At 39.7% G+C, this 27366-nt stretch overlaps 2 protein-coding genes across 6 annotated transcripts in view; one reads left to right on the forward strand and one right to left on the reverse strand.

Annotated features, from left to right (window-relative positions):
• Positions 1 to 5816, forward strand: part of B3GALNT2 (beta-1,3-N-acetylgalactosaminyltransferase 2) — a 29847-nt gene extending 24031 nt beyond the window's left edge. For all 5 annotated transcript variants that reach the window (XM_075089458.1, XM_075089455.1, XM_075089454.1 and 2 more), the window contains exons 10-12: positions 2143 to 2302; positions 2694 to 2750; positions 3169 to 5816. In XM_075089458.1, coding sequence (XP_074945559.1) covers positions 2143 to 2302; positions 2694 to 2750; positions 3169 to 3303 — 352 coding nt within the window. In that variant the 3' untranslated portion in view covers positions 3304 to 5816. The remainder of the gene's footprint in view (positions 1 to 2142; positions 2303 to 2693; positions 2751 to 3168) is intronic.
• Positions 4286 to 27366, reverse strand: part of TBCE (tubulin folding cofactor E) — a 29241-nt gene continuing 6160 nt past the window's right edge. The window contains exons 3-16 of the mRNA XM_075089453.1: positions 21419 to 21607; positions 20250 to 20338; positions 19458 to 19557; positions 16428 to 16530; positions 11701 to 11777; positions 11349 to 11444; positions 9771 to 9835; positions 9616 to 9680; positions 8986 to 9138; positions 8164 to 8317; positions 7512 to 7580; positions 6369 to 6428; positions 4925 to 5016; positions 4286 to 4675 (exon numbers count right to left, since the gene is read on the reverse strand). Coding sequence (XP_074945554.1) covers positions 4583 to 4675; positions 4925 to 5016; positions 6369 to 6428; positions 7512 to 7580; positions 8164 to 8317; positions 8986 to 9138; positions 9616 to 9680; positions 9771 to 9835; positions 11349 to 11444; positions 11701 to 11777; positions 16428 to 16530; positions 19458 to 19557; positions 20250 to 20338; positions 21419 to 21607 — 1405 coding nt within the window. The 3' untranslated portion in view covers positions 4286 to 4582. The remainder of the gene's footprint in view (positions 4676 to 4924; positions 5017 to 6368; positions 6429 to 7511; positions 7581 to 8163; positions 8318 to 8985; positions 9139 to 9615; positions 9681 to 9770; positions 9836 to 11348; positions 11445 to 11700; positions 11778 to 16427; positions 16531 to 19457; positions 19558 to 20249; positions 20339 to 21418; positions 21608 to 27366) is intronic.

Raw genomic sequence — 27366 nt, forward strand, 5'->3', positions numbered from 1 at the left:
AATGTCCTTAGGCGTCTCTGAGAGCTGGTTCTGGTGTGTGGAGACCTTAACTTCCTGAGTAGAAGGTCAATATATCGGGACCTTGAGGTGACTTTATTGATGGTCTCCCTTCTTTCTGCTCTTTGGAGCATGTGTCTGAGAACTCAAACTTTGCCTTCTTCATCTACATGTTATTAAGCTCCCTTATGAAACTCTCAAGTTTCTTGTTTCCCAGTGTTCCTTATAATCTGTTGATACTTAATTTCTGTATTCTTAAACAAACTTATTAGTGCTCTTGTGAATTCTGAAATTACCAGCTTCCTCTGGCAGAAGCCAAGGCTGAGGTCTCAGTGAAACTGGGAAGTGAATGCTTTGGATTGAGCAGTGCTTATGTGTGCTGTCATTTAATAGCCCTTTTCTATCTCTGACTTCATATGGGGTGGTGATTTCGTTCATTAACTTTAAATCACCATTTAAGAAGCTTATCTAGCTAATCTAGAGCATTTCAGGACTGCAGGCTGGGAAACCAAATGATCCTACTTCAGAACTTTGGCTCATCTTGGAGAGAACATACTTATCTGAAGTGACTGCTATTCTATTCTTTTATAACTGCAGTCAAAAGATTAGCCACCCTCAGGCACGAGAGAAGTCTTTTATGGATCCCTGATCACGTCTGCAAAGTTTATGACGGGGTAGAATGTACCAAGCTGTTTGAGTGAGATTACGAAGATCGATGATACTTTCTTCTGCAGACTGAGGAATGAGTTTTGCTGAGTCCTGCTCTAGAAATGGTGTGTTAAGGTATCAAGGAAGTAATTTTATTAGGTTACTGACAGAAGAGACAAGTCATGCTGGGAGAGGAGAGTTGGACAAAATGTCATCTTTTCTGTAGGTCTGTGGAGAACTTTATGTAGGGGTGACATCTTCTAGTGTAAATTCTGTAATAGTCACAGCTTACAGGTAAGGCAAGTGTGAGATGTAGGGAATAATGCTAAAATCACTACAGAAGTATTAAATGATTAGCAAAGCAGGTGCCCCTCAGCCTGGAGGGGGTTGCACTCTTCCTGCTGTAACTTGCTAGAGTCGAAGATACAGAGTCTAAAATGAATTCAGGTATCAGATGTGACTTTTATCTACTTGGTTCTTTAACATGTCAGCTTCAGCTGTGAATGTGTAAGAATCTGATAACAGATCTGCAACTGAACTGTAATTCCTCCCTTACGGGCCTGTTGTCTGAGGTGACAGTTCTTAGCAGCTCACTAAAGCTTTTAGCTGCTTGTGCTCATGACTGAATTCAGCAACGCTTGAACCTGTTTGCAGAAAGGGGGAGAACCTGCTGCACTGACACAGTTGTGCCACTTAGCTGTGAGTGCATGAAGTACTTGTAAGGTGACGGGAGTGTCATGCCAGCCTGTTCCTGAACAGGAAAAGCAGGGCGTTTCTCGCCGCCTGACACAGCGGTTCAGCAGGGTCCGTAGCGCCACACCGTGCGGCAGCGTGTTAAAGCGGTCTATGCCACGCTGCCTGGGGATGGGAGTCAGCGCGCAGAGACTGCGCAGGCAGAGCGCTGCTGGCTTCCCGCAGGCCTCTAGTAGCAAGTACAATCTTCCCTAGAGATGACAGCCAGGAAGGGGTTTTTGTAGTTCAGTGATGGAAGCCTTTGTTGAACATCTGCTTTGTTCTATTTTATATGGAAAAGCGCTTAGAGATGGTTTTTAAGTAGCCACCAGTTTTATCAGGAAAATGGGTTGCGCAACATTGCTATAACTGCATGCCTGCTGGAGGCACGGGCTTTGTCGCGTTGAGAAACAAAAGGGGGTTGGACCCAGATGTGCCTCTTACCGGCAGGTAATTAAGGATGATTGCGCTTACCTGTATCAAAACCCAGCAGTGGTGCAGGCGTGCTGAAGACCTGTCAGTGTTGTTTGGTTCTGTTCTGAGAACTTTCTCTTATTACCCAAGAGTGAGACGAAACAACAGTTACACTTTCAGCTGTTGTGTTGGATTAGATGCACGCCCTAGAGAAATAAGGCTAGGAGCTATAAGTAGGATCACCTACTTCTTCCTCTTAATAGTGTTTATTATCAGTGTTACTTATTAGCAGCGTTCATAGGTTTCACAGAGAGCTTTGTATAAACATCTCACATCTAACATGGTCTTCAGTTTCAGACTGAATTGGGCGGTTGATCGAACTGGGAAATGGCAAGAGCTGGAGTACCCAAGTCCTGCGTATCCAGCCTTTGCTTGTGGGTCCGGCTACGTCATCTCCAAAGACATTGTTCAGTGGCTGGCAAGCAACTCTGAAAGATTAAAGACGTACCAGGTAGTAAAGCATTGGTTCAGTTTTACTATCTTAAACTGGCCTGGGGAGCACCATGTGTACTGGATGAGCTGGAAAGAACATTGCTTATGTGTTAGTGTTGGGTTCCCCTGGTTGATGCTTTTTGCTGGGCTTTTGGTCACTATGCTTAGTGTCTGTTCTAAGTCTGGAGCTGTAACCTTGGTTTTTGTACTGTCTTCTTTTGAGAACAATGTATTATCACAGGAAAGCTGGGAGGATTAACTTAATACCTCTAAAACAGTCAGACATAGGTTTTTGTAGTTACCATATTTTTACTGCTGGTAGATGATGCAAATTACTGTAGTCAAAGTCATGCCTTCCTGCTTTCCTGGTGCCAATACCTGACCGTTTTTATTCTGATGTGTTGTCTCAGGGTGAAGATGTGAGTATGGGCATCTGGATGGCAGCTGTAGGACCCAAGCGATATCAAGTAAGTCTGAAGATACTCTCTGATCTTATGCAAGGAGAACGTGCCTGTTACTCCAAGTAGCATAAAATAGAGAAAATGCTTTTTCTTAAAAAACAACAAACAACAACAAAAACCCAAAATACAACAAAAAAAACCCACAACCACCCCCACGCCCCAAATCCCAAAATAGCCACTGGATTAAAATCCAGAAAACACTTGTTAAAATGTATTTAAAAGAAAAACCCCACAAACCAGTCTCCCCTCCCCAAGTTCCCTGAATAGGGCTAGCAGATCAGAGAGGGGCATATACCTCTAGTTGGTGACCTTTGTGTGCAGAGTTTGTGCTGGAGGCAATGAAAACCTGAATCTTGGAAGTAAAGACTGTTGAAGACTAAATTCTTTGTAAGAAAAAGTATTGAAATGGTTCTCTCTCTAACAGGATAGTCTCTGGTTGTGCGAGAAGACGTGCGAGAGTGGCATGCTCTCTTCCCCCCAGTATTCTCCACAGGAACTGAGAGAGCTCTGGAGATTAAAGGAACTGTGTGGAGATCCTTGCAGATGTGAGGAAAGATGACGGACTTGCCTTGGAAAACAGGGTTGCGTATGCTGATCATGGAAGAGTGTACATTTGGATTCATTCTTGGAACAATAAGGAATATTGAGGTATCTTTTAATGATGGGTTTCAACTAACTTATAACAATATTTGCACATCCCTTTTGATAACTACAAGTGTATTGATACTATTCATTTTCTATAGTATAGATGTTGATCTGACAAAAACCAAAATGTTTAAGACAAAAAAATTCTTTTTATATGAAGTCAAAGACCTACTTGTAATTAATAAATGCACATAAGAATGCCAACTAGCCTGTCTTTTGTAAATTAAAGTACTACTGATTTAACTCAGTATAGAGCTGTACCAGGATGCAGTGGGGAGCTGTGCTCAGCACCAGGGCATCTGGTAAGTCTTGCTGCAGCAGCCTCTGTGCTGTCCGAGGGGTTGCCCTCCTCTGTGCAGGGGCTGGGACAGCTCGGGGTTAGGATTTATCTCCAGTTTGTTCATACCATTGTCATTTTAGATTAAAAAAAAACCTCAAAGTTTGCTTATACCAAATCTTGAAGTACTGCAAATTTGGCCTGATTAGGAAGGATTTCTGATAGCTCAATATGTTATTAGATATGAATCTGAGGGTACACAAGTGAAAGTTAAAATAAGGTTGAGGAACAGCGCACTAAAGAATGTCAAACAAATAGCAATCCCTTGCAGTATGCTGAGGACTTAATTATACGGTGGTATGTTAACACTGTAGGGTAGAATAAAGGTCCGTCAGGTTTTGACCTTAACGAGTCTAAGGCTGTGTAGATACTTCTACGGTTACTGCTGTTTCACTTTTGTTTGCTTTAAGGTCTTTGGAAGTAGGTGAAAACAAAAGAGCAAGTAGCCTCTTTCAGTGCAACAGTAGTTTTGTCCTATTATAAGCAAAGAGATCACAACTAAATCAAGTACTCAGTTCAGTACAACAAATTCTCACTGTGATGGGAAGGTGGTATAAAATCTTGGCAAAGGTTACCTTGAGTTTTATTTAATGGAAGCATTCAGCACTATTTGGTATCTTTCAAGTAAGACCATCCAGCCAAAAGCCACACGCTTTCACGGAGACTGACGATTCAGTTCAGGAGCTGAAAGTCCTATTGCGTAGGCTCTGCATAGCCCTCTGGTGCCACGTATGAAATTCATATTCTCCTGCATGTGTGTTCAGGCACAGGCTGTCCATGCTGTCTGCGGGCAGTCCGTAACTCTTCTGCTGCTCCAGCGCTGGCTTTTCCTTTGGTCTATGAAGAGAGTCCCTTCTTACCACCGTACTAAGACACAGTCTCCACTTTCTATTGAGTAAAACTGCAAAGGCTTTAAGTCATTGTCTAGTTCAACTTCTTTTCCTTCCAGCTAGAGTGAGAAAGGAAAAAACCCAATCAGACTTAAACTGAAATCTGTTCATGTAAACCAAATACAGATCAGGCAGTTGCAGTCAGGGAGCATCTGCCATATTACAGGAATGAAATTAGGTCCTAAATTACAGCATGAAGACTGCCCTCCTTAAGTGAAAGCAATTTCATTAGGTAGTAGTTTAGAACATGCTATTGACCTTTAGCAGCATGCAGTATTTTATTGTCGAATTACCCATTTTTAACTCACTTTAGAACTTTCGTAGGACAGTTTCAGTTCTGAACCAGGAATTTTAAGTAGGCGATACAGCAATCCTTTGACCCTCTGAATAGTCATAGAGTCTGTCAAGGGGAAAGAAAGAAAAGTTGTTAGGAAAATGCTGCTACCACTGAGCTGTAGCAAAGTACTACTGTTTCACCTATACTTGCTTATAGCAACAGCAGAAGGTTGTACTGCTGCTTCACTTCTAACACTGCAATAACGTCTTTTGTACCTGAAACCGTAACTGCTAATATCAAATTGGAAAATGGTTTAATCTGGTGGATAGGACAGGATACACTACTGCGGTTTAAGCGCATTGATCCCATATACCAAATTAAAGCATTACAGCTTCATCATTTACCTTTCTTGAGTTTGTGTTCACTACGTGCTAAACTAAGTGACCTTTGGGACACGTACCAGTCGGGTTCTGACTACTTGCATCTGGCGACTGTTCCTTGAAGTTTTCATTACCAGGAATTGGCTTTCCCGGAACAAATAAACGGATGTCACTGTGGAACTAGTGCCATTCTTAGAAATGGTATTACATTCATTAGTCCCAAGCAAATTGCCAGCAGAGTTGTAGAGTGGTTTATATTATGAAGTCAGTTACACAAAGGGGTATTTTTTTGTAATGGATCTGGAATGAGTAAGTGTCACTTGTTCCAGAGGCGATACCTGTGTTTGCAATAGATACACTCAATAGTTTGGTTGAACTTTGACTTCTTTTGAAGCTTTAAAGGCACAGCAATAGTGAGTTATTCCTGTAATACCACACATTGTACTTAGACAAATATTTTTCTATCAAACATTTTTGTAAAAGCTGTATCTAATAATTTTATGCAACTTGTGATAATAAATGTGATTTTTATTTTAGAATAAAGCTTGAGTAAGTCTCTTCTCTCAGCCACCATTCTGACACATCCTCCTGAAACACCAGTTTCATTGAGAACAAAGTCTGTTCAGTCTAGTCTCACTACAGGCACTAAAACTTCAAAAGACCATTTTGATACAGGTCAGAATTAGATTTCTGACTTAATCTATTAGGTATGAGACCTCAATATCTAGAACTGCAGACTACAGAGTTGGCTCTTACCGCTTCACATTCTTGTTACTTGGTTAATACACCCACCAGATTTCATAGCAGTTAATTAGCCTTTGGGTGCCTCAGACACATGAACAATGAAACCAGCAGCAGATCGCATAAGACAAGCATCAACTTTCAATCTTCAAGCTAGACTGAAATTAAGTACGAAGGTCAGAAAAATAATGACTTTTTCAAACACTTTCCACCTTTGTAATTTCTTTATATGACGGAGTCCTCAGGGGAGAACCTCCAGGAGCTCACAAAGCTGGAGGCAGCTGCCATGCCTTAGTATAGTTATTTGAAAAGGAGCTACAATCAACTGCTTTAAGTCAAGCCAAGACTTCTTACCTGGTAGCTTTTTCTCTACAGGCTTCTGTTCAGGTTTCTCAGGACATTTAATTGTCAAAGCTTAAGAAAGAACGGTGAGGCATTAGTGAAAGAACATTAAGACCACGTGCTCCTGACAGAACAGGGCTTTCTAGGCTGTTTTTATTACAAATTGTTTCCCCTGCCTCAGCCTGATCTTTCAAAAAAAATTAGGATGTAGCCTGTCTCTGAGCAGCTAAGACAGCATTTAGTCATTCTCTGAAAAAATACAAGCAATTTCATTAAAATAATCAGGTTTTTATGCATCTTTAGTAAATTAGGGAAAATATTTTTAAAGTAACTCCCTAATACTTATGTGGTTTTTTTGGTCAAAAGGAGTAGTTACCCAAAATGCTTATTTTCTGTTTAACTTTTTAAAGTAACCTGCAGTAGAATGGAAACCGCTTACTCAGTTTAAAGCAGGTTTTTGACCCTCAATATCTCAAAAGCAGCGTACAAGCACATTTTAAGGAAGTTATTAGCCTAATTCTTTTAAAGAGATTAGAAGACCCATCCTTAAAAAAGGTTTCTATTATGTCTTGCCAACTAGCTTTCTTGTTCTATTTAGTCTGCCACCTAAATGCATTAGAATAATGCCATAAAATACTGTTTTTCCCATGGAATAAAAAAGGTTCAGTTCTTCTATCAACTGGGAAACAGAGCTGAGTGAATTTAAGTCTGGGATGTAACCTAGTTTAAGTATGTTAGCAGTCCCAAATATCAAAGCTACCCATGTTTTCCTTGGCTGTCCTGAAGTTAAGAAGCTATAAAAACCAAATTATCAGAAAACAGTGCAGCTGTTGAGGTTAAAATCTCAAATGTCACCTGTAGAGATGCCATTCACGCTGTCAGAATAGAGTATTTATTATCTCTATTCTCCATTAAGTCTTAATTAAGAAATCATTTGGCTTAGGGTGAGGGGAAAAAGAGACAGAGGACACAGAAGCAGGTATCCAGTCAAATGTGTTGATACACAGAGGTCAGAGAAGCAGAATTACAAGTTGGACCGCTGTGATGGCTCAAAGGCTTTTGAACCTTTTGGTCTCCATATACAGCCAGGAAACAATAAGCTCAAAATATTTTAAATGCAGAAGGAATAATTTTTGACCATTTCTGGCCTCTTACTCAGCAGCTGATTCTTCAGAGTCAAAGGCTGTCGTCCCTTCAGTTCTCCTTCTTCAGGTGCACCATATTCTGTGTGAAGGAAAGTGCACGTAGACATGAACCCTTCAAAGACTAAAACTCCGCCATGGAGCTACCAGCACCGTGGTGCTGGATCAGGCATGAGCCTGTTGGCTCGGACACAAGCCTGCTGTGTCTGAGGTTCCCTCAGCAGCTAGGATACAGCGCACAGAAAGCAGCAGGCTCCTGCAACGCTGAGCCACAGACATGTGCCTTGATCAATGCTAGCATATTTAGGAGGGTGCGCAGGCACATGGGATGGGGGGAGCAGGTGACAGGCACATGGAGATGCTGCTTAACATTCCCACTTTAAAAAAAGCCCCAGGTGGAGGCTACCGCTGCCTGCTCCCCAGCAGAGTTATGGGGCAGACGCTCACAGGTGTCAGCCCTGAGGCAGCAGTGCCTGGAAGGGGGCAGTACTATGTGGCTGCCCCACAGAAGCAAAAGCCATTTGCAGTCAGGCTGGCCAAGGGTGGGCTTTCCTAAGGCAGCAGAAGCACATGGAAAAAGCATCAAGGGGAAGGGTAACTGGCGAGAGACCGACCCAGCACTACCAGAAGTGAGGAAATGCTAAGTTTACTGTACTGGTACTTACTAAGACAAAGTGATGGGTATCTGGGATGGGCAGCAAGAAATTCTTCACTTGGCTTGTTTTTCTCTGGGTTCCAATTTCCGCCAGCTGCTAACCAGTCACTTCCAAATATTTTGCGATAATCAAGCTCTGCTCCTTTTCTTTCAGCAGGAAGGATCTGTACTGACACAGCAATGGCACATAATATAATTATACAACTTGCCAGAGAAGAAAATCTAATTAATGACGCTGACGCCTTGCTCCTACTTAGGTGTTCAGTATGTTTTAATGCTACCGGGAATCTCACAACCCCTATCTCCAAGTAGTGACTAAGCCATAAATGAGTACCTAAGCAAAGATGTCACTGTATTTGATGACGCAAGGATGTTTTTTTGTAGCTATGGAACAGATGCTGCTTCTGCTCTCTCTTATGATAAAAGATTTGCTGAAAGTTTGATTTGGTTTAGGTAATGCTATTTTCCTATTACAGAAGGCAAATACCTGTAGTACTGTCACTGAAACAGATTCAACTATGCTGCTGTTTCTTTTTTTTTGTTGGCCAGAGTATGGTTTTTGCTAACAGTCCTGCATCTTCAAGTCGACTTGGGCACTTGAAATAAAAGTCCATTCATTCCTCCACCTTGTCCTAGCCCCCACTAGCATTAGCTGCATTCACAAACAGGCCGACTATTCCATCACCCTGTTCACTACGTGATGGAATAGTTGGCGCTCTTTACTTTTCCTGCACCCAAACAAATGGTAATCTTAAAGGAAATGGAAAACAATTGCTCAGGCAACAATTTAATGTTTCCCCAGATTCATGCCATTTGTTGAAATATCATGTACCTCAGACTTGTTCAAAACCTCCAGTTGACTTATCTTGGCAATAATCAGCTGTCTCAGGGTCTCTGGGTTCTTCTCTGTGTCCATGAAAGGGTTATTGTGACACTGCAGTGACCGCAAACTTGGCAGTTTATCAAGCTCATTGATAGATGACCACTGAATGGAAGGGAACAGTCTTTTGAGGAATCGTAAAATATACTTCATTTCAGACCAATACGCACCAACAGCGACTTCTGTACAATGACCGTGACTGAAACTATTCTTTTTGTCAGCAGAACCAAGTACTTTGATCCTATTCGTTTAGCTAAGGAAAAAACTGCATTACATCTACTGAAATAAAAAACCCCACAAGCAACAAACAAATGAGGAACTACTCAGCTTTTTAGATCATTAGAATCCTGTGAGAAGAATTACGAGGTAGCAGAGGGATAACTAGTTACCATAAACATGTTTAACTGAGACGTTAAGAAATGTGTTTAAATTTTTTAATTATGCCGCTGTGTTGATCAAAGTATTCAATAGTTACCTCAGGACCTTAGGCATACTAAGAAATTTTAAAAAAGCAAATTGCCAGTTACTCTTAACAAATATACATGTATTTACAAAATGTGAAACTATCACAGTCTAACCTACCTGTGATATTTTGTTGTCATTTATTGCAAGGTGTTTTAGCGAAGGAAACATTTTAGTCTTGCATCCTAGGAAAAAGAGTAAATTTATAAGACAATAGTGAAAACTTTAAGTAAACAGAATTATAAAGCTATAAAGAAATTACTTCTTTTACGTACCAAATCCAGCATCAGGAAAGTTTATAGAAGATATTCCAGTGTTTCTAAGTATTAGCTGTTCTAATCTGAAATTTAATAGATACAGTGATTACTGTACACGGCACGGAAAGTTTTTGTAAAGAAATACTAGCTCATTTTTTTTTTAAATAAAGATCTAATAAACTTTTGACATGATGCATAATCACTGACAAATGAACAGCAGCTTCACAGGGAGTACCCAGACTTCAGCAGAGCGTTAAGGGAATAAATTTTTCAGACAATAAGTGCACTAACTTCAAGCTTTCAAAATGGCACCTGCATTTAAATGATGTGATTTTCCAAACGATTTTTCTTTAAATAGCTTGTGGCTATTTAAAATCATGGCTGCTCTTTTGGTGTACAGTGCAAGATAATAATTCCACAAATGAGCAAAACTATTGCTAATTTGTCCCACAATTTTCCAGTCACCATAACTGAAGTGCTTAAGGAACACACACCGCCTTTCCCTGGATGGTAAGCCCAAAGCAAGGAATCACAGCTCAAGCCTGTAACTACCATAAAGACCCTGCTATTGAGAGTACAGTAAACCAGAAGAATCTGGATAAAGGGCAGTACCACAGACATTCTTTTGAGAGAGTGGAAATACATTTACCCAATGCAGTGCGGGAACTCCACTGGTTGGGGTTATGGGGTTTTTTGTTTTTTAAATTTTTGTCATGGTTTTGTCGTGTCATTTTTTGTCATGTCGCAGCCGAGCGAGCGGCTGCGTGGTGGTTAGTTGCCGACTGAGGCTGAACCACAACAATTTTGAAGCATGTCTCTTTCAAAGTCTTCAAGCTACCCCAAGAAGCACTGACATTTCCAAGAGACTGCCTGTGCGATGACATGCCACACACTTCTACCAGCAGAGTAACAACAGTAACCTTCCTTGTAGTTAATAATCAAGAGCGCATAACAGAGACAGGGAAGAATTATCACCACACTTTTTTACCTCCCTCCAACCCCTCTTTGCTTTGCTCTCTTTACAAAGGACAAAGAAGTAGGCACCACAGCTGTAAGGCGCTCATGGCAAGCGCCCATCACCAGCAACCTTTAGCGTGTCAGCCTCAGGAGTGACACCTTCCAACAAGCCGCCCAACGGCTTTCTGCAGGCTCACGCGACCCTGAGATGGCTGTGCAGCTACTGAGGAACCTGCATTATGCTGTCATGGTCAGAAAACTGTTCGTAAAAAAAGACTTCCATAGCTCCTTTGCTTTGCCACTCCACACAAACTCTACAATCCTGTCATCTCGGATAAACCCCTCTGTGTACTAATACATAAAGAACTTAGTAACATGATAAATCACTTTCATTTTGTAAGTATATAGTGAAAACCTAGTAACATACAGCTTAAGAGTGTGTTTCTATACAACAAAAATAAGATTATATTAAAATAGCTCAAATAATCCAGTTACGCTCCTCGAGAGGGCAAAATGCCCCTATTTCAAGATTCCATAAATCTTCCATGCAACATCAATACTGTCATATTCCAGTCAACAAAGACAACGGAGATGAATATCCAGGACAAAGCTTTTCCAGGAAGTTTGTTTAACAGCTACCTGGGAAGATGTGCTATTAGATGCAGCTGATTTCCATCCAGTAACTGGTTGTCTGAGAGGTCTAACGACTTCAGGGTCTGCAGGACATTATCAGGCCTGCCACATTGGAAAAAACCAAACACAAACGCAGAACATTTAGAGTTATTTGTTAATAAAAACACTAGTTTTCCAAGTATATAACTGCATGCAAATAATCATGTACGCTCATAAATTTTTTTAAGTACATCGCCTGAAGTTTGCATAATTTATTTTAAAATTATGTCATGATGATGTAAACATGACAGGAATGTAACTTTAGCTGCTGCATAACTTTGCAGTACATCAGTCACAAACGACTGAATACATCACTCACCTTTCCAAAACTGTAATATTATTAGAAGTGAGGTACAATTCTTCAAGTGCTGGCCATCCTGGAGCACAAAGAAGAGCCTAAGAGCAAAACTTCATTTAATATAACATAAGTTGGGAAAAATCATTCCAGAAATTACACTTTATGCATATTTCCTCAGAACAAATTCTGAAGAAGCCACAGCTCCCAAAACCAGCGAAACAAGAGTTAGGGAGTGCCTAGCCCCTCCTTTCTCCCAGCTGGCTCTCTCCTGTGTCTGGATCTACCAGCACAGATGACACAGGGGGTTCTGCACAGTCACAGGACTTACAGTTCCAGGCTCGAGGCTAGTAGCTGCCCTACCTCAGACTGCGTCACCCAGAAACTGAGTTTACTTTATTCAGCAGTGTTGGAGCGATCAGAGTTTCCCTATGATGAGATGAGGAAATGGCGGTATCTTCTGCACATCTCATCAGGTCTGACAGACTTTTAAAATGTCTTAATTTACGAGAGCTTGAAGGCTTCTGTGTCATGGGACTGTGCCAGCACATGAAACCACTGAAAACCAAGAACTGCATTAAGCCAGCACATATCCTGCCATTTTCAAGTACTTAGTTCAGAAAGACTACAAATCTAACAAAGATGCCCTTGTTTTAAATCTTATGTCCTGAAATTACATAAATATCATTTTACTTTATAAAGATGTATTTTTTCCAAACTTCTTCAGCAGATAACACAACTTTTAAAAACAAACACTTACAACAAAGCAAGAGGAACTGCTGGCATAAACCCCAGGTTTGTATGCAATTGTGACAGCGTCAAAAAATTTGCAGTTTTAGCAAATAGAGTTCCATAAGCACTGGAACTGACTGGTTTTCTACAGATTTGTGCCCGCGAGTTGCAAATTATTTTTTTCACTGAGATTTTTCTTGTGTGTATTCTCCAGTCGAGTTCAGTGTGAGCTCAATCTGCTCACACTTCCTTGGTTAGGAAACTTAAAGGGGCTCTTTTCTCCATCTACATTCCAATTTTCTTGGAACTTGTAGGTAATAAATTATTTTTAAGACCCACCTCTTTTCAAAATGTGTTTGAAATTGGCTAGCAGATTCAACATATTTGAGGTGCAAGAACACAGACATACACACGCATGGCATAATCGCCTACAGCTTGCGTCTACAGGAGGATATGAAGGTTACAAAGCCGTGAAGTTCAGAGATCTGGACAATCAAACTCCATTTGTTATGTTAACAAATCAGCTAACTGATTTTCCTATAAATGTCTGCTATCCTAGACACCAAAAAGCCTCCTTTCATTAAATATTCTTAATGAATATTGAATATTAATTCTCTCTGTTACAGCTGTATGAAGTTATATAGCTGGATTTATATATAACTCTCATTATATATAAAATACAAAATATTAGCAGTGAGATAGATCCCTTCAAGCAACAGCATATGACTAGGGGCTCAACTGCTTCACACCCAAAAATACGAAACATTATCCTGCTGCCATATCTGCAACACATGTAAACATATAAATACAGATATAACAACTTTTCCTCCTCCAGAGCAAGAACAGGAAACACCAATATTTTATCTTTTTAATTTGGATAGTGTTTCCCTATGTCCACCAGAAAGACCAAAACAGTTTATTTACTGGTGACGGAAGTGTGACGGAAGCATGAAAAGAAACCTGCAGAGTTGAGAGAAATTAGATGCATGTTCACTACAGAGAACCTTAGGGGGATTCCCCCACAAACGCCCTGCGTGGTGATGGATGGAACAGAAAAACTGCACAAAACTGAAGTATCAGAAGACTTTTCAATAGATGGACCAAACGAGTAGAAAATTGCCAAAACCAAATGACAGTCACATCACAATTCTAGGAAACTCAAACTGCTGAATTTTTAACTATTGCTTAAAACATCTTCCATGCAGAAACAGAATTTCATAGATCTGACACCGAATTAACACTCAGGAAAGACCGGGGCTTGTTGTGGATGGCTGGTGGGGAGGTTGGGACGAATAGCCAGTGGAGCAGCCACTGCTGATCAAAAAAGAAAAATGGAAACCCAAGACCTACCGCAAAAGAAAGACAAGAAACAATTGTCACCATTTAAGTCCATGATGATCCTATACTTTTAGTCTCTTTATCCCAGCAAGCAAGTAATATTAATGAGAAAGGTACAAAGAAGCTTGGCAAGGATCATGAAAGCTACGAAACAGAGAATAGCTGCTCTCAGTCACTTGCATACAAAATATTGGGAATTATTAAATGAAATTATCAGCAAGCTCAAAACCAAAAAAGGGTACTTCTTCATACAGCACATAATTGAACTGATATTAAAAGATGTGGACATCAAAATTTTCAAATAGGCTCTTCATACAGTTAGATAAATCATGGGAAAAAAATCTACAAAGATTAGTTACATACAGATATATAGTTTCCAGCTCAGGAAGCTGCAGAATTCCAGATTACTTTATAAGAAGCTCTTACCCTATGCTTGCCCTTTGCCTAGAATTTTGCGTGGCTACCTGCTCCTTGCCACTGTGAGAAACATGAACCTGCACCTCTGCTCTAACCCAGATTTTTCTTGTCCGCTGTATAACAGTTTATTTTATAAATATAAGATCTTAGTTTGAAACCAGAATGACAAATATAACATTAGGACCTAACTGCTGAATAAGAAAAAAGGGGTTTGGAGCCATAAATATGAATTCATTACTCTCAAATGCACTAATGCAATTTCTAAGTCAATGGTTTCTAACTGTAAGATATTTTATGAGTCATCTTTCCCCCTTGAAAGTTACATGTTACATTTTGAACATTCAGTTGACAATTATACAGTAATAAACTCTTTTACTTACATTTTAGTAGAAATCTCAGATATATTGAGATGTATACATACAACACACTAATGAGAGACCTTTTTGGAAAACTGGTGCTCAAAGCATGTAAATGTGGAGTTATGCTTAGTTGCGTAACAGTTAAGCATGTCCCTCTACTGTGAAAAATATTTCAAAACAGAGGAACAACTGAAAAAACCCCAAAAGTCGTCTCTTCTTTTTTAAAACTGTCCCCATGCCATACATTCTTACATACCGCGGTAAGTTACTTCGAAATGCTGTTCACCGTTAAACTGTTTTAATTAAAACATTTCTAGGATTTTCAGACTTTGCTTACATTCCCATTGACAATCACTGTATTTCTCTTTTGCCCGGATCATATTCATTATTATTTTCTGTTTAAAAGTTGACTTTTCAAAGTAACTCCCATTATAGCTTAAGCAGTAACATTTTCAGGTGGTTTGTTCACAGAGTACTAATGTCAGGTAGGTCCCTGTATTTTTTCCCTTTTGTTTGCCTGCCCTGGAACACCACTTTTAAGCACATGCCTATGTCTCCCCACTTATAAGAGAATGAATTGAACAAATTTTAATTTTATAAAAAAGATTTCTGAACCACAAATGTCTTTACCGCTTATGATGAACCGTCAGCTAGAGCAGAGTTTCAAAAACAAATGTAAAACCTATGTAATTTTAAACTGCTCTGACTAACCCAGGGCTTCTCCCTGAAACTTAGTCACCCCTGGAGAACTGTAACGTGCCCGAAGCAATGGCTCTGACCAGCCTTTTGGCCACTCTGCTATGGAGGAGAGCTGCTGGCAGCTGCCAACATTTTAAATGCCGCAACGCACAGATTTACTCTGATAAGCACTAGACGACATTTAAAGCGTTTGTAGCTACTTCATTCTTCCATTCACTTCACTATTTGTATTGCTGCTGTTACGGAAGGACTATCAACTGTCTTAGCATAAACCCCACTGATGGTTTAATGGCACAGTGAATGGACACTAAACAAAAATATAGCAATGATCCTCCTCTAGCCTTGCTGCAAGAGAAGAGAATGAAGATGTTCCTCTCTACTTAAAACCCCAGTTTTGGTAAGCGCTCTATAACTGCATAGTGGCTGGCAACAAAAATCTGAAAATTCAGGTAATTTCACTATGCAGTACATACATACATAATCTGCCCCCCTGAGAAATCCAAATAATGGGCTGGAATTTACAAGCTGTTGTAACGTGGCACTACTGAGATGTGCTTCAGAAACCCCATCTCTGAAAAACGGCCCACTTCTAACACACTTGACAACAGGACTTCATTCTTAATACGACATCATATTAGGGGAGAGTCATTTAAATGTTTGCGGGTTTCAGTCCCTGAAACAAGTCAGAGCTTTGTTCTTCCTGTGCTATATCTCCATTGCACATAACCAGGCATTTCAAGAATCGTCAGTATGTGCAAAGACATTAAGCCAACGTCCTGCTGATGCAAAGCAATGCCAAAACAGGTACTTCATGTCATAATGACATATGCTCTTTCCATTTGCATCCGTCCTATTACATGCACAAAAATACAGATAAAACGTTAATAACTACAGGAAACAAAAAGTTTTCATTCGCACAAACCTTTGGCACATGCAGCTATATTATACTCCAAATGCTTTATCTTGGCTTACTGTACAACTGTAGATGAAGTTAAATGTTTCTTATTAGACTCCTGTGCCAATATAACTTCCTCCTTTATAAAGGAACTACGTCAGTTGCTAAGTAACTAATAGCTACGCCACTGCACCTTGTCTCAGGGTGATTACATTACAGTAGAATAATACAATGCATAAATATTTATTGTGGTTTCTTTGCCTCAAAAACCTAACATTTTAAGTAAAAACAAAACTAGGAATGGTTATTACCTCTGTCCAAGTTATCTCAGTTTGATTAAGTGCCAGAATCCTCAACTTTGGAAATACACTGGATACAGATGTTGATGTAGATGGAAATTTCATTTTGTTTTCACTGTGTAGAAATAAAACTTATTAGCATAAAGAACAATTGCATTGATTTAAGTCACTAACTTGGAATTACACATTAAAGACATAAATAATTTACATTAAAAAATTTTAAGAAGTCACTGCCAAGGTGTCACATATTTTAAAATATTATAAAATATCCTCCTAGTCATATTTAAATGTATTATTTCCTAATTTACTTTCCTACTTCATTAATGCATATTTAGTGGCCTCCTTCCCACCTTTTCTTCCCCTAACTTTTGAATATGGAAAGAATGATTTTCATTAATATTACATGAAACTAAGTCAGATTTTGGGCTTAAACTCTTTAGTGTCAATTGAAAATAAAGAGCCTCCGTGACTATCCAGACCCCAGTAAAACAAAAGGACGTAAAATCCACTCTCAGCAGCAAAATATCTCTACAAAATAGTTAAAATATTCTCAAATCTGCAGACCTCAAATTAGTTTTCATCACTCAACCCCAAAGAGAAGTTTTTATTTCTTCCCTAAGGTCTGATCTATCTGCATATTAGGGTAAAAACCCCTCAGTGTAATTACACGTACATACTTACTGGTTAAATTTCCCCATTTAAACAAGCTCTTAGAGAGTTAGTGGATGGCTAATTGCTTTTCTTCTTCCTCCAACATTCCTTGCACAAAAAATTCAGTAACAGACTTACCTGCTAATGTCTTTCTTTTTTAAGGTAAGCAGAAGGTCAAAACAATAAAAACCAAATTCAGACTATTTCAGTTTGCAGTCATAAGTGTCAGATTCCAGCATCAATCCCATTTGCTTTCCAATTATGTCACAAATAACTTCTGAAAACCCTTCAGTCTAGACTATGCTTCTCAACAATGAAAGACTGAAAAAATTTTTCTAGGTGAATTAAAATAAATTCTCGGTATTCTCATGCATGCTGATAATAATAAATCATGACAACATATGCTCTAGGCAGTTAGATTTACAAATAGCACCCAGGTTGCACACAGCTGTTCAGTGCTAAACATTGAAGAAAATGGAACACCTACAACTATTTAAAAACACATTTTTGTCACATTAACTGTAAGAACAAATAAAAAAACTGGGGTAATTTTTTTATTAAATTAACTTGGTATTTTATTAAAGTAACTTGGTATTTATTTCGATTTAGCTTGCATCACTTTCAATTGTTTTAGCTACGTTCTGTGTACTGTACAAAAAAGGCTTTGGAAGCTTCTAATCTCAACACAGATCCCAAGACTCTAAAAAAATAAATAAATCATATATTGGGTTTCTGCCTTCAGCCCTATTGCCCTGCTGCTGCCTTCAATGACAAGTACGACCTCCGAAACAGCTGAACAACTCTGCTGAAAGAGTCAGCATTCAAGGTGCCGATCTTGACAATGAAACAAGCTTCCTAAAGTTGCAGCTGTAACATTAACTTCTCAAAATTAAAGGTTTAGGCTACTACCTATTTACACCAAAAAAATTATGCTGGCATGTGCCAGCTACAGTGTATAGGTGTGTACTAGCAATGTTCTTTATTTTGGAATTATTTTGTGATTTTTGTTCCGATGGAACTGCATCGAAACATCCTCCCTCCTTTTACAATGTCATCACTGTACAAGAGATTTTCCCCTAGGTCTGTCACCATGATCCACAGTTCTTTTCAGCACCATTTCAGGACAGGAATAGACTGGGTCTTGGGATCCTTAAGGTTTGGTTAAACCATATGGATACTTTAGTTTGGTGTCAAGGGACTGTTGGTAAAGCATCACTCTTAAACTAAAGTGGGGTCTTACATAAAGACTTGCCTAGACAATCAGAACATATCAGCAAGAATAAAAAAACAGAGATAAAGTCTTAAGACACTTGGAATGGCTTTAAAAGAAAATGAAAATATATTTAACTTTACAGTTTTTCTATGTAGAAAACATTTCTAAGCTTACGCAAAAAAAACTCAAACAGGTTTGCAAACTCAGAAGGCAAACAGATAGCTACTGCTAAATCTAACTAAAAAATGCTAGTGGAGAGTTTCAAGTGATAAGGATGTGTTACTAGTGCTTTCACAGGCAGGCTGCGAACTCCTGCAGCAGTGTCACCTCAAGGACTTGGCTTCTTCTGAGGGGCCCGTCTGCCAGCAGAGTCCCACACCCCGCCAGTGCCATGCAGACCCTACGCACAAGTACCCAGCGTCTCACCTGCACCCAGCAGTTTGGCTACGTCTGCTGGGAAGGTGGTATCCTTGCTGCGAAGCAGAACCACTGCACAGGTGCAATGTGGATGCATACACACGTTAAGTCAGTTCTGCCTTGGGGCAAACTGAGCTTTAGAATCAGGAGAATTAATTGTCATAGAGGTCACAGCAGTGTGTAAGGGCATCTTACAATGCTGTCTATGCTCCCTGTCTCCTCATTTCTATAAAAGTAGAGTGAAGGTAAAAAAATTACTCAGAGTAACTGCTTAAAAGAGACTACAGCACACTGTACAAGGCTATTTTTAATCCAGTCTCCATAGCCAACAAGCCAATTTGCCTAAAAATGACAAAATCTGTTATGTAGAACACACTGACAAATGCCCAAATCCCTGTAAGTGTTCAATGGCTGAAATCGGTATTCTGTTTTTCAGACAACTGTGATTTTTCTATTTTTACAAAACTACAGTCGACATCCATCTGTCCTAAGCACTTCTCCAGAATTTAGTTTTACATAGGTGCTAAACTCCTAGGGTTCTAGTCTTTACTTGAAAAGGGATGTCTGAAAAATATAGCACACACACGAGTTGTTTAGGGACATGATTTAAAAAAAAAAAAAACATTTAAAAGCTTAGCTCCCGTTAAAATGAGTATTGAGGCATCCAGGTACCTTCAGAAAGCTGACCTCGTATCTAAAAGGGCCTCTTCTTTTTTGTCCCCACCCCAAAGGAGCAGAAACCCAAATATGAGTATTTATACCTGATATTAAGTGTTTCCAGATTTTGAACTTGAGAAGCAATAGCTGTTACTGTCTCCCAAGATGATATCAGATTTTTTGATAGATTTATATGCCTGATATCTGAAATTTCACATTAGGAAAAAGAAACTTATCTCAAATCTGAACTTCCCTTTACAGAAATTAGCATTAGGGTTTGTTTCTGAATCAAATAAACAGAAATAGATTACACTTGTTTGGGGTAAGAGATACTACTGCTCAGTTACAGCAAACTTTATTTTCATTTATGGTATGGAAATGCCTTCTAGTTTTACAAAACAGCTTAACTTTACAAATCTTAAAGTGGATTAATTTCTGTATTGACAGGAACTCTTACCAGTTCTTACAAATGAACACATAATACCTGCTTTGTATTTCTGTAACATTGCTGCAACACGCAGTATATTGAATACATTATTTATTATATATTGGAAACCTCGAGTGCCTACAGACCGTATCAGTTGTATTTTTATGGGGTTGTCTATTCTCGAGTTAAATTTAAAAAAACCCCATTGCTGAAGCCTTCTGAAATTGCAGTCACAGCAGCAACCTATGACAATATCTCTATTTTTATCCACAATTTGCATTCCCTCTCAAAAACTGTAGGTGTCTACTTTTTAACTATGTAAACATTCCATTAAGCTTCTAAATATAAACTGCAGTTTTCAACATTTTTTTTATAAAAGGATACAAATATAATTAACTGAAGTGAACACTTGGAATGCTAAAATATGTACTTTATTCGCGGTACCATGCAATAGACCAAAAAAGGATACTAGTACACGTTCTGCTGATTTCCTCTTTCTGACCAGCATGGCTCACTGCACACTCACGCACTGAGATATCTACCAGCTGGTTCAGTTGGCTAAATGAGAAAGAACATTCTGTTAAGTAATCTTCAAACAGAAATAGGTACATTATATAAAGACCTGGCTGTTACAACTAAATAATATCCTTTTCATACATATCGTCTCCTTTTGAATTAGCAACGCGCAGACTGCTACATTGCAGTGTCTTTCTCCCTCAAAAACAGACACATCTCTGCTATTTTTTGCCTTTACATTGCTACGGAATGATTTATTTTTGAGACCAAAATAGGTCTGGTTGAACCACAACCCCCACACCCCCAAAAAACCCCAACCAACCCACATCCAACTGAAAAAAAGAGTGATAAAAGAGACAAAATACAGCTACGCAAATTGGAATTAAATAGAGGTTCCAAGTTAAACAGGTTTCTTGTAATACTTTTTGCAAATTATTTGGGCATTCTTTAAATCACTTATCAAAAAAGACAAAAAAAAGAATATTTTTGACTGCTCGGTACATTCTGGGAGACCAAGGGAGAATAGTTGTGGAACATCAGCTCAGAAGGAGACCGCCGCCTGCTGAACTGATACCTCTGTACTGCTGGAGGTCATTAAAACAGCAATCTATTACACATCATTAAGTTACTTCCTTTCTCACCCTTCCAGATGAATGAACATGACATGAACTGACTGAAAAACTTCTTCACTAGCAGTACAGTGACTTTCTGCCTTCCCCCTCTTAGTTACAAAGTCATTACTGATATGAGTAAACAACGACGAAATAATACTGTACAATATTAAGAAAATATTAAAATACATCTATTTAAAAAGGACTATGCAAGTGTATAATGATTTCCGATGTCATGATAATTTATCTCACTCATTCCTCCCTAAATATCATCAAAATGAGTATTGTGAGCACTCAAACATGACATAATTCCAGTTCCTATCTGTAAAACTGGTAAATTATGATGTCACAATAGGAAGATTTCTTGTCTCTTCCACCATAGTGCAGTTTGGCTTACTTTTAGAGATACAACAATATTATATGCAAGGCAGCCAGCTCCCTTTCCTTACAGTTGAACTACTACTTGACTAGTCAATTGCTAAGACTGTATATTTTCATACATTACACTTGCCTTTGTTGTTCTGCAATAGAATCCATGCCAACAAATTCCACAGTCTTCTTTCCAAATACTAATGTATTGTCTGTCCCATGTTGAACATCGTGCTCATCATTCAGTCCATACCGATCCTTTACTGCAGTAAGGAAATCTACTCCAAAATTTGCCTTGTTTGGCCGGATAAATGACCCTCCTCTAGGATGCCTAGAACAGAGCAGACAGGAAAAGGTGAAATATGAAAATTTATCACAAGAATGACTACTCTCAGAAGTACTAATTATTACTTTTTTAAAATACGGAGAACCAAAGCAGTCAAAAGACAATTCTCCAGGTGTATTTTAGACATCACTGTTCCCACTCAGTGAGACCAGGTAAGACTTGCAAAGTATCTGTGACAGCATTTGACCAACAAGTTCCCACTGTGAGATGCCACGAGAACTGAAGCGCCGGATCTCCAAATGTACTTACACGTAAAAATTACAACGTCAGTGCCATTATTAGAAATAACTGCTCTGTTGTTTCCAAACTCATTACGAACTCAGTTTTCCCGGAAAATTAAGTTTCTACCTATGGATAGACACAGCCATAGGTAGATGGATGTTACCTAAATCATACATCAAATGTGTCTGGAGTCCTACCACAGCCTAAGGCTCATAGGAGTACTCAGAACAGTGATTGCCTCATTATATTTGACTTGAATAATTCACTTGTAATTCTAAGAGAACGCAGCCTTGTCCTTCCATCCACACAAATGAAACAAGATGCAAACTGTATCACTTGGAACTCTTATACAAACTCAAGCTTTTAAAAATTCTGACACTTAGTAATAATTTTGAAATTTGATATTCAGCAGATTTATACAGCTAATGTATGTTCTATACCGTCCTGTGAAAGTTCTTAGGTTTCTTGAGCACTGAAAAAACTTCATTGCACGACAATTCCTTGCCATGCAATTGCTTTGACAATTTCTATCAAAGTTAGCAAGGAAACACAGTATCTAGGAGGAACTGGCAGAGACAAGTTGTGGGAATGGTATCACGGAGCAGATGGAGGGTCTGATAGGACGATCAGCCAGAAAACAGCAGGAAGAAAATTGGTAGTTATGATTACCTGTCTGCCTTCCAGCTGAGAAGAGTACAGACTTTGGTTGGAAAGCACCCAGGAGGAAGAAATCACTTATGTAAATAAAACTTCTCTTTTTAAAACAGCATGTAAACGTCAAGTGGCTAATTAGCAAACCATAATATAAACCACCAACCCTACAGAGCTCAAAATTCTCTCAGAAAAACAGTAACTAAAGATCCTGAATCCTATGGACCTATTACAAGTAGATGGAATAGCTTGGGCACCATACAATCACATTTTTGTTAAAAAAATCAGTACTGGAAATTGCCTGTGCCAGTTTCATTCATTAACATTTCTAATACTTATTTAAGTACTCTCATATCCTAACAAAAGATCTGGGTAGAAACTAGATATACTTTCAAAATATTTACAGTCTAGTTTTGCAGTGACTAAATTTAGAGCACAATGATAACAAAACAAGCAGAAAGGCCTACTCTTAGAGAATGCAAATGCAGTGTGCACTTTCATGTTTGATACGCATTTTCAATTCTCTACATTTTTAATCCAGTAGGCTTCTCTTAAGTCTTTTCTTCCATTCCTTTGAAGTTCTTCATAGCTTGCAAACATTTGGCTAGTTTAAAAGTTAAACCTACACAAATGTAAAAACTACGTGACTCTTTCTTAACACCACTTCTTAAAACAGTAAATGGCTTCTCTCTTACAAGGAATGGATGAGGGACCTGGGTTTGTCCTGCCTGGAGAAGACTGAGGGGGGGATCTTATCAATACTTATAAATATCTGAAAGGTGGGTGTCAAGAGGATGGGGCCAGACTCTTTTCAGTGGTGCCCAATGACAGAACAAGGGGCAACAGGCACAAACCAGAACACAGGATGTTCCAGCTAAACATGAGAAAAAAATTCTTTCCCGTGAGGGTGCCAGAGCAGGGGCACAGGCTGCCCAGGGAGGCTGTGGGGTCCCTTCCCTGGACACATTCAAACCCCGCCTGGACGCGTTCCTGTGCCCCCTGCTCTGGGTGTGCCTGCTCAAGTAGGGGGTTGGACAAGATGATCTCCAGAGGGCCCTTCCAACCCCCACCATTCTGTGATTCTGTGATTTTCACCATCTTAACTACAGCATCTCTTACCTGTGAAGTATAGCACTTTTGCATTTAACTAAGTCAAAAAGCTTCACAGATGGCAGATAGTACAGGATTCTCCCTGGGGCTCTAGAAAGAAAAGTTCTAGTCTTGTCCACCTGTAATTCACCCTAGGTCCTGCTGTATGTTAATTCGGACATCTCCTGCCCTTTTTCCTTTCACCTTGATTCTCCCCATTTTGTCATCGCCATCCCTCTGCACTCACCAGTTCTGCTACTTTTCTTCCTCAGCTCCCCCAAACCCTCTCACAAGAGCTGATCTAGACCCCCACGCCTGCATCCCTGCTATCATGCCATTCATCCCTGGTGTAGCCAAGCCCTTTGTGTCTCTCCATCACCGTACCTGATCCTAAGCCCATTTCTGTCCTCTCAGATCACCATTTCTGTTGGCATCTCCTTCCTCATCACCTTTGCAGGAGCCAGTTCTAACCCTAGGAAAAAATGCAAAGGAAACTAGCTACTTTGCCCCTTGTCATTTGAAGCTACAGGCAAAGTATGGTGCATTTCTCTCTCAAGACCCTTGTATTTTTTTGTTTTGATCATGGCAAGATCATAGGGTTTCTCTCTCTTGTTCCTACCACTTCCAAGCACTACGCATGCTATCATATCTTATGTATGCTCAAATCCATTCCACAGCCTCAGTTTCTTTTTCAGTTCCATTCTATTAATTTGTTCTACTTTTTCAAGAACTGTCAGAGAGAAGGACAGAAAAGGAGACTGCAATGGGAACCTATTTTCAGGCAAAGTGATTGTGTGTTCAGGGAGAGAGGTCACTTACCTGTAACTCGTTTTCCCTAAAATACCCTGCCTGTATTAACTTTCACACTAGGGAATATGAACTGTACAAGCCGTATGTACATATCAAACAACTAATGTACAGCACCTGGACTCATGAAAAAGCATACCTATTAGCATCAGTCTCCGTAAGTGGGAACTAAACAGATAAATCCTAATCCAAAGAGACATCCAGCATGCATATCATGACATGGAAGAATTTACAGACTCCTGATCAACCTGACTTAATCTGAACATTCAGAAGTTTGAGAACAGGGATTTTGCTCCCATGTGTTTAAAAGGTCCTGCAGCCAGGACAATATACTGTGGAGAAATGAAGTGGTAGAAGATATGCCCCAATTTCCTTAAGCAGAAAATCTGTAATATGCTCAAGTGGGGCTCTGACAACCAGCTGGCTCTGGTTAATACTGACACTTCTTACTGACTTTTAAAATAGAGAGGTTGACCCCAATCTCAGAAGTCAGCTTGCAGGACACCTCTTATTCATGCTTCAGTAGCCTGAAGAAATACGGCCCATCTGCTAGCATGCCCAGAGCCCTTCAAAGATATTTATTAAAATTTAGATTTGCTATCATCTTCCACTGGTTAACCATTTCCCTGAACAAAGAGGAGATTTGACATCATTCTTCTTTGATAGTGTAAAACAAAGTGGTAGCACTGCTCATCATTACAGATACATGACAGCTCTTCATACGCCAGAGAAATGTCACACACATACACTTCTCAGTACCTGAAGAATAATGCAGTAGTATATAAACTGTGTTCTGCCAACAGTTACGCACTTGGGCTGTCTGACTGCAGAAGCAAGCTTCTGAGCCAAGGAGAGAGATCTCAGCTTTATCAGCCCAGATAGTAAAGGTGGACGGAAAAGCTTCTTTGTCCAGTATTGGCTGTTTACAATGATCACCTCAAGGCAATTATCATCATTACTGGGGCACACACACTACAAAGCTCATAAGGTGTCCTAAAATACAGGCGGTTGAATCCATGCTCATCCTTTCTAGATACACTCCAAACAGATCTCTTCCTTTTCAGGGAAGGTGCTCAACAGACCAAACTTCTTTTACAAGAACCGACATGCTGCACTAATGAAAACCCTTCAAGTTTTAGAACAGCCTGTAGCAGCCGTGGCATCAAACACACTTATAAGCGACACCTAACACTTACCTGCTATGGTGTATCAAATTCCTGACTGCACAGCAGAAGCTTTGCAAATAGCTGCAAGTTCTTGCAAGTTTACCATAGCCAAACAGACATGAAAGCTGAGTCTGAACTTTCACAAAACAAGGCAAGAAGGCAGACATCTGCAGTTCCAGATGCTACCTTAAGGTTCTGCTGGTGCATAGGACACGTCCCTAACCACTATTCAAACAACAGTTCTGTTTCAACACTGTTCTATTGACAGCAGAGAGCAGAATACTCTGACACACAGTGAAACAATCAAAACTTCCTAACAGAGACCCAGAGACCTTCTAAGGCTAAACTGAATCTTGGGAACGCATTCTCCCCTTGCTAAATGGCAATCACTTTTTCTTCCTAGACGCTAAAACGATATTGACATCTTCCTGTATTTGAAGAGTTTCTTTGTGCTCTAAGTAGATGTTCCCAGAGGTGACTCTGTCATTCTTGAAGGAGAGATCATCTAATTTAATATAAACAGATCATCTTTTGGGCAGGAACATAAACTTCATGCAAACAATAACTTCAGATTGGTCACAACTGCTGTCTGTAAATTTAAAAATATGTCCATACACAACTTATAAAACTCGCTGAAGAAGGAAAAACTGAAAACATGTAATGCCTTTGCCAGGATAACTTGGCATTCTAGGACTACACAAATATACAAAAGTCAAAGTTCCCACCAGAAGAAAAATTAGTAACACAAAGGCCACAAAGATCTGAGAAGCAACTGCAATTCTGCCAGGCTGAAAACATCACAGGAACAAGCTTTACTATACTTCCCTCTGTTTCTCTGGCTTGCTGTGAAAGCCAAACCTGGGGAAACGGATTGCAATTTAATGTGGTCAATACTTCTAGTAACAGTATCTGCTGAAGTATCAGGATTCCTCTGGAAAGTGATCTGTGAAGAACAAAATATATTCTTTAGCAGGGGGCAACATGTTCCTTTCAATTATGACTCAAAGTACTTTAAATGTATGATACAGCAGAATGTTACTCCCATCTTGTGAGGTAAGCAGAGAAGTATGTCATCTACTGCTCGGGAATCCACACATCTCCCCCAGCAAAACAGCAAGGATGAAAACAGCTGCTAAAATAGCAATGCCTGTGTAAACACTATGTGTGAACGGCATACCCAGAACTGACTGAGGAGGGCTAAGGAGGAAGATGACCCTTCTGCCAGATTAAACGGGGGGGAAGGACTCCACTTGATGGGAAGCGTAAAAGAAATTTGAACATCTGTAACTGTGGGGAGAAAGAAGAGGGTATCAGAGCAGCAGTCAAAAACTGGTTTGATGCCATCAAAAGTCACCCCACCAGCAGCCCGTCTCTGCCTAGGCCAGACGGCGACGTGAGCCTGCTCCCAGCAAGGACAGACATCGTGGGGAGCAACATATAGGCCTCACATCTCAGCGTGTGCCTGTGGCCTCAGGGGTGCTTTCTAGCAGCATCCGTGCTAATAGTCTGCAGGCAGCCGCACGGGGATGCCGAAGCTGGAGCACCCATGTCTCCCACAGGAGGTGTGTGTCGCTAAGGCACTCGTCTTCCCAGGGGAGGTGTGTGTGCTTTAACCCACATCTCGCAGGAGAGTGCATGCGTATACATGTTTATTAGTCATTTATTACTATTATTCACACAGTATTGCTGTGTGAACGGATCTGTGGGACAAGAACTTATTTGAAAGGATACTCATGTTTCAAAAGCTGAAGATAAATTTTTATACTATTTTAAGGTTTGATTACACCTCATTTCTCTTGAAGGACTGTA

The sequence above is a fragment of the Phalacrocorax aristotelis genome, chromosome 3, assembly GCF_949628215.1.
Source record: "Phalacrocorax aristotelis chromosome 3, bGulAri2.1, whole genome shotgun sequence".
NCBI lineage: Eukaryota > Metazoa > Chordata > Aves > Suliformes > Phalacrocoracidae > Phalacrocorax > Phalacrocorax aristotelis.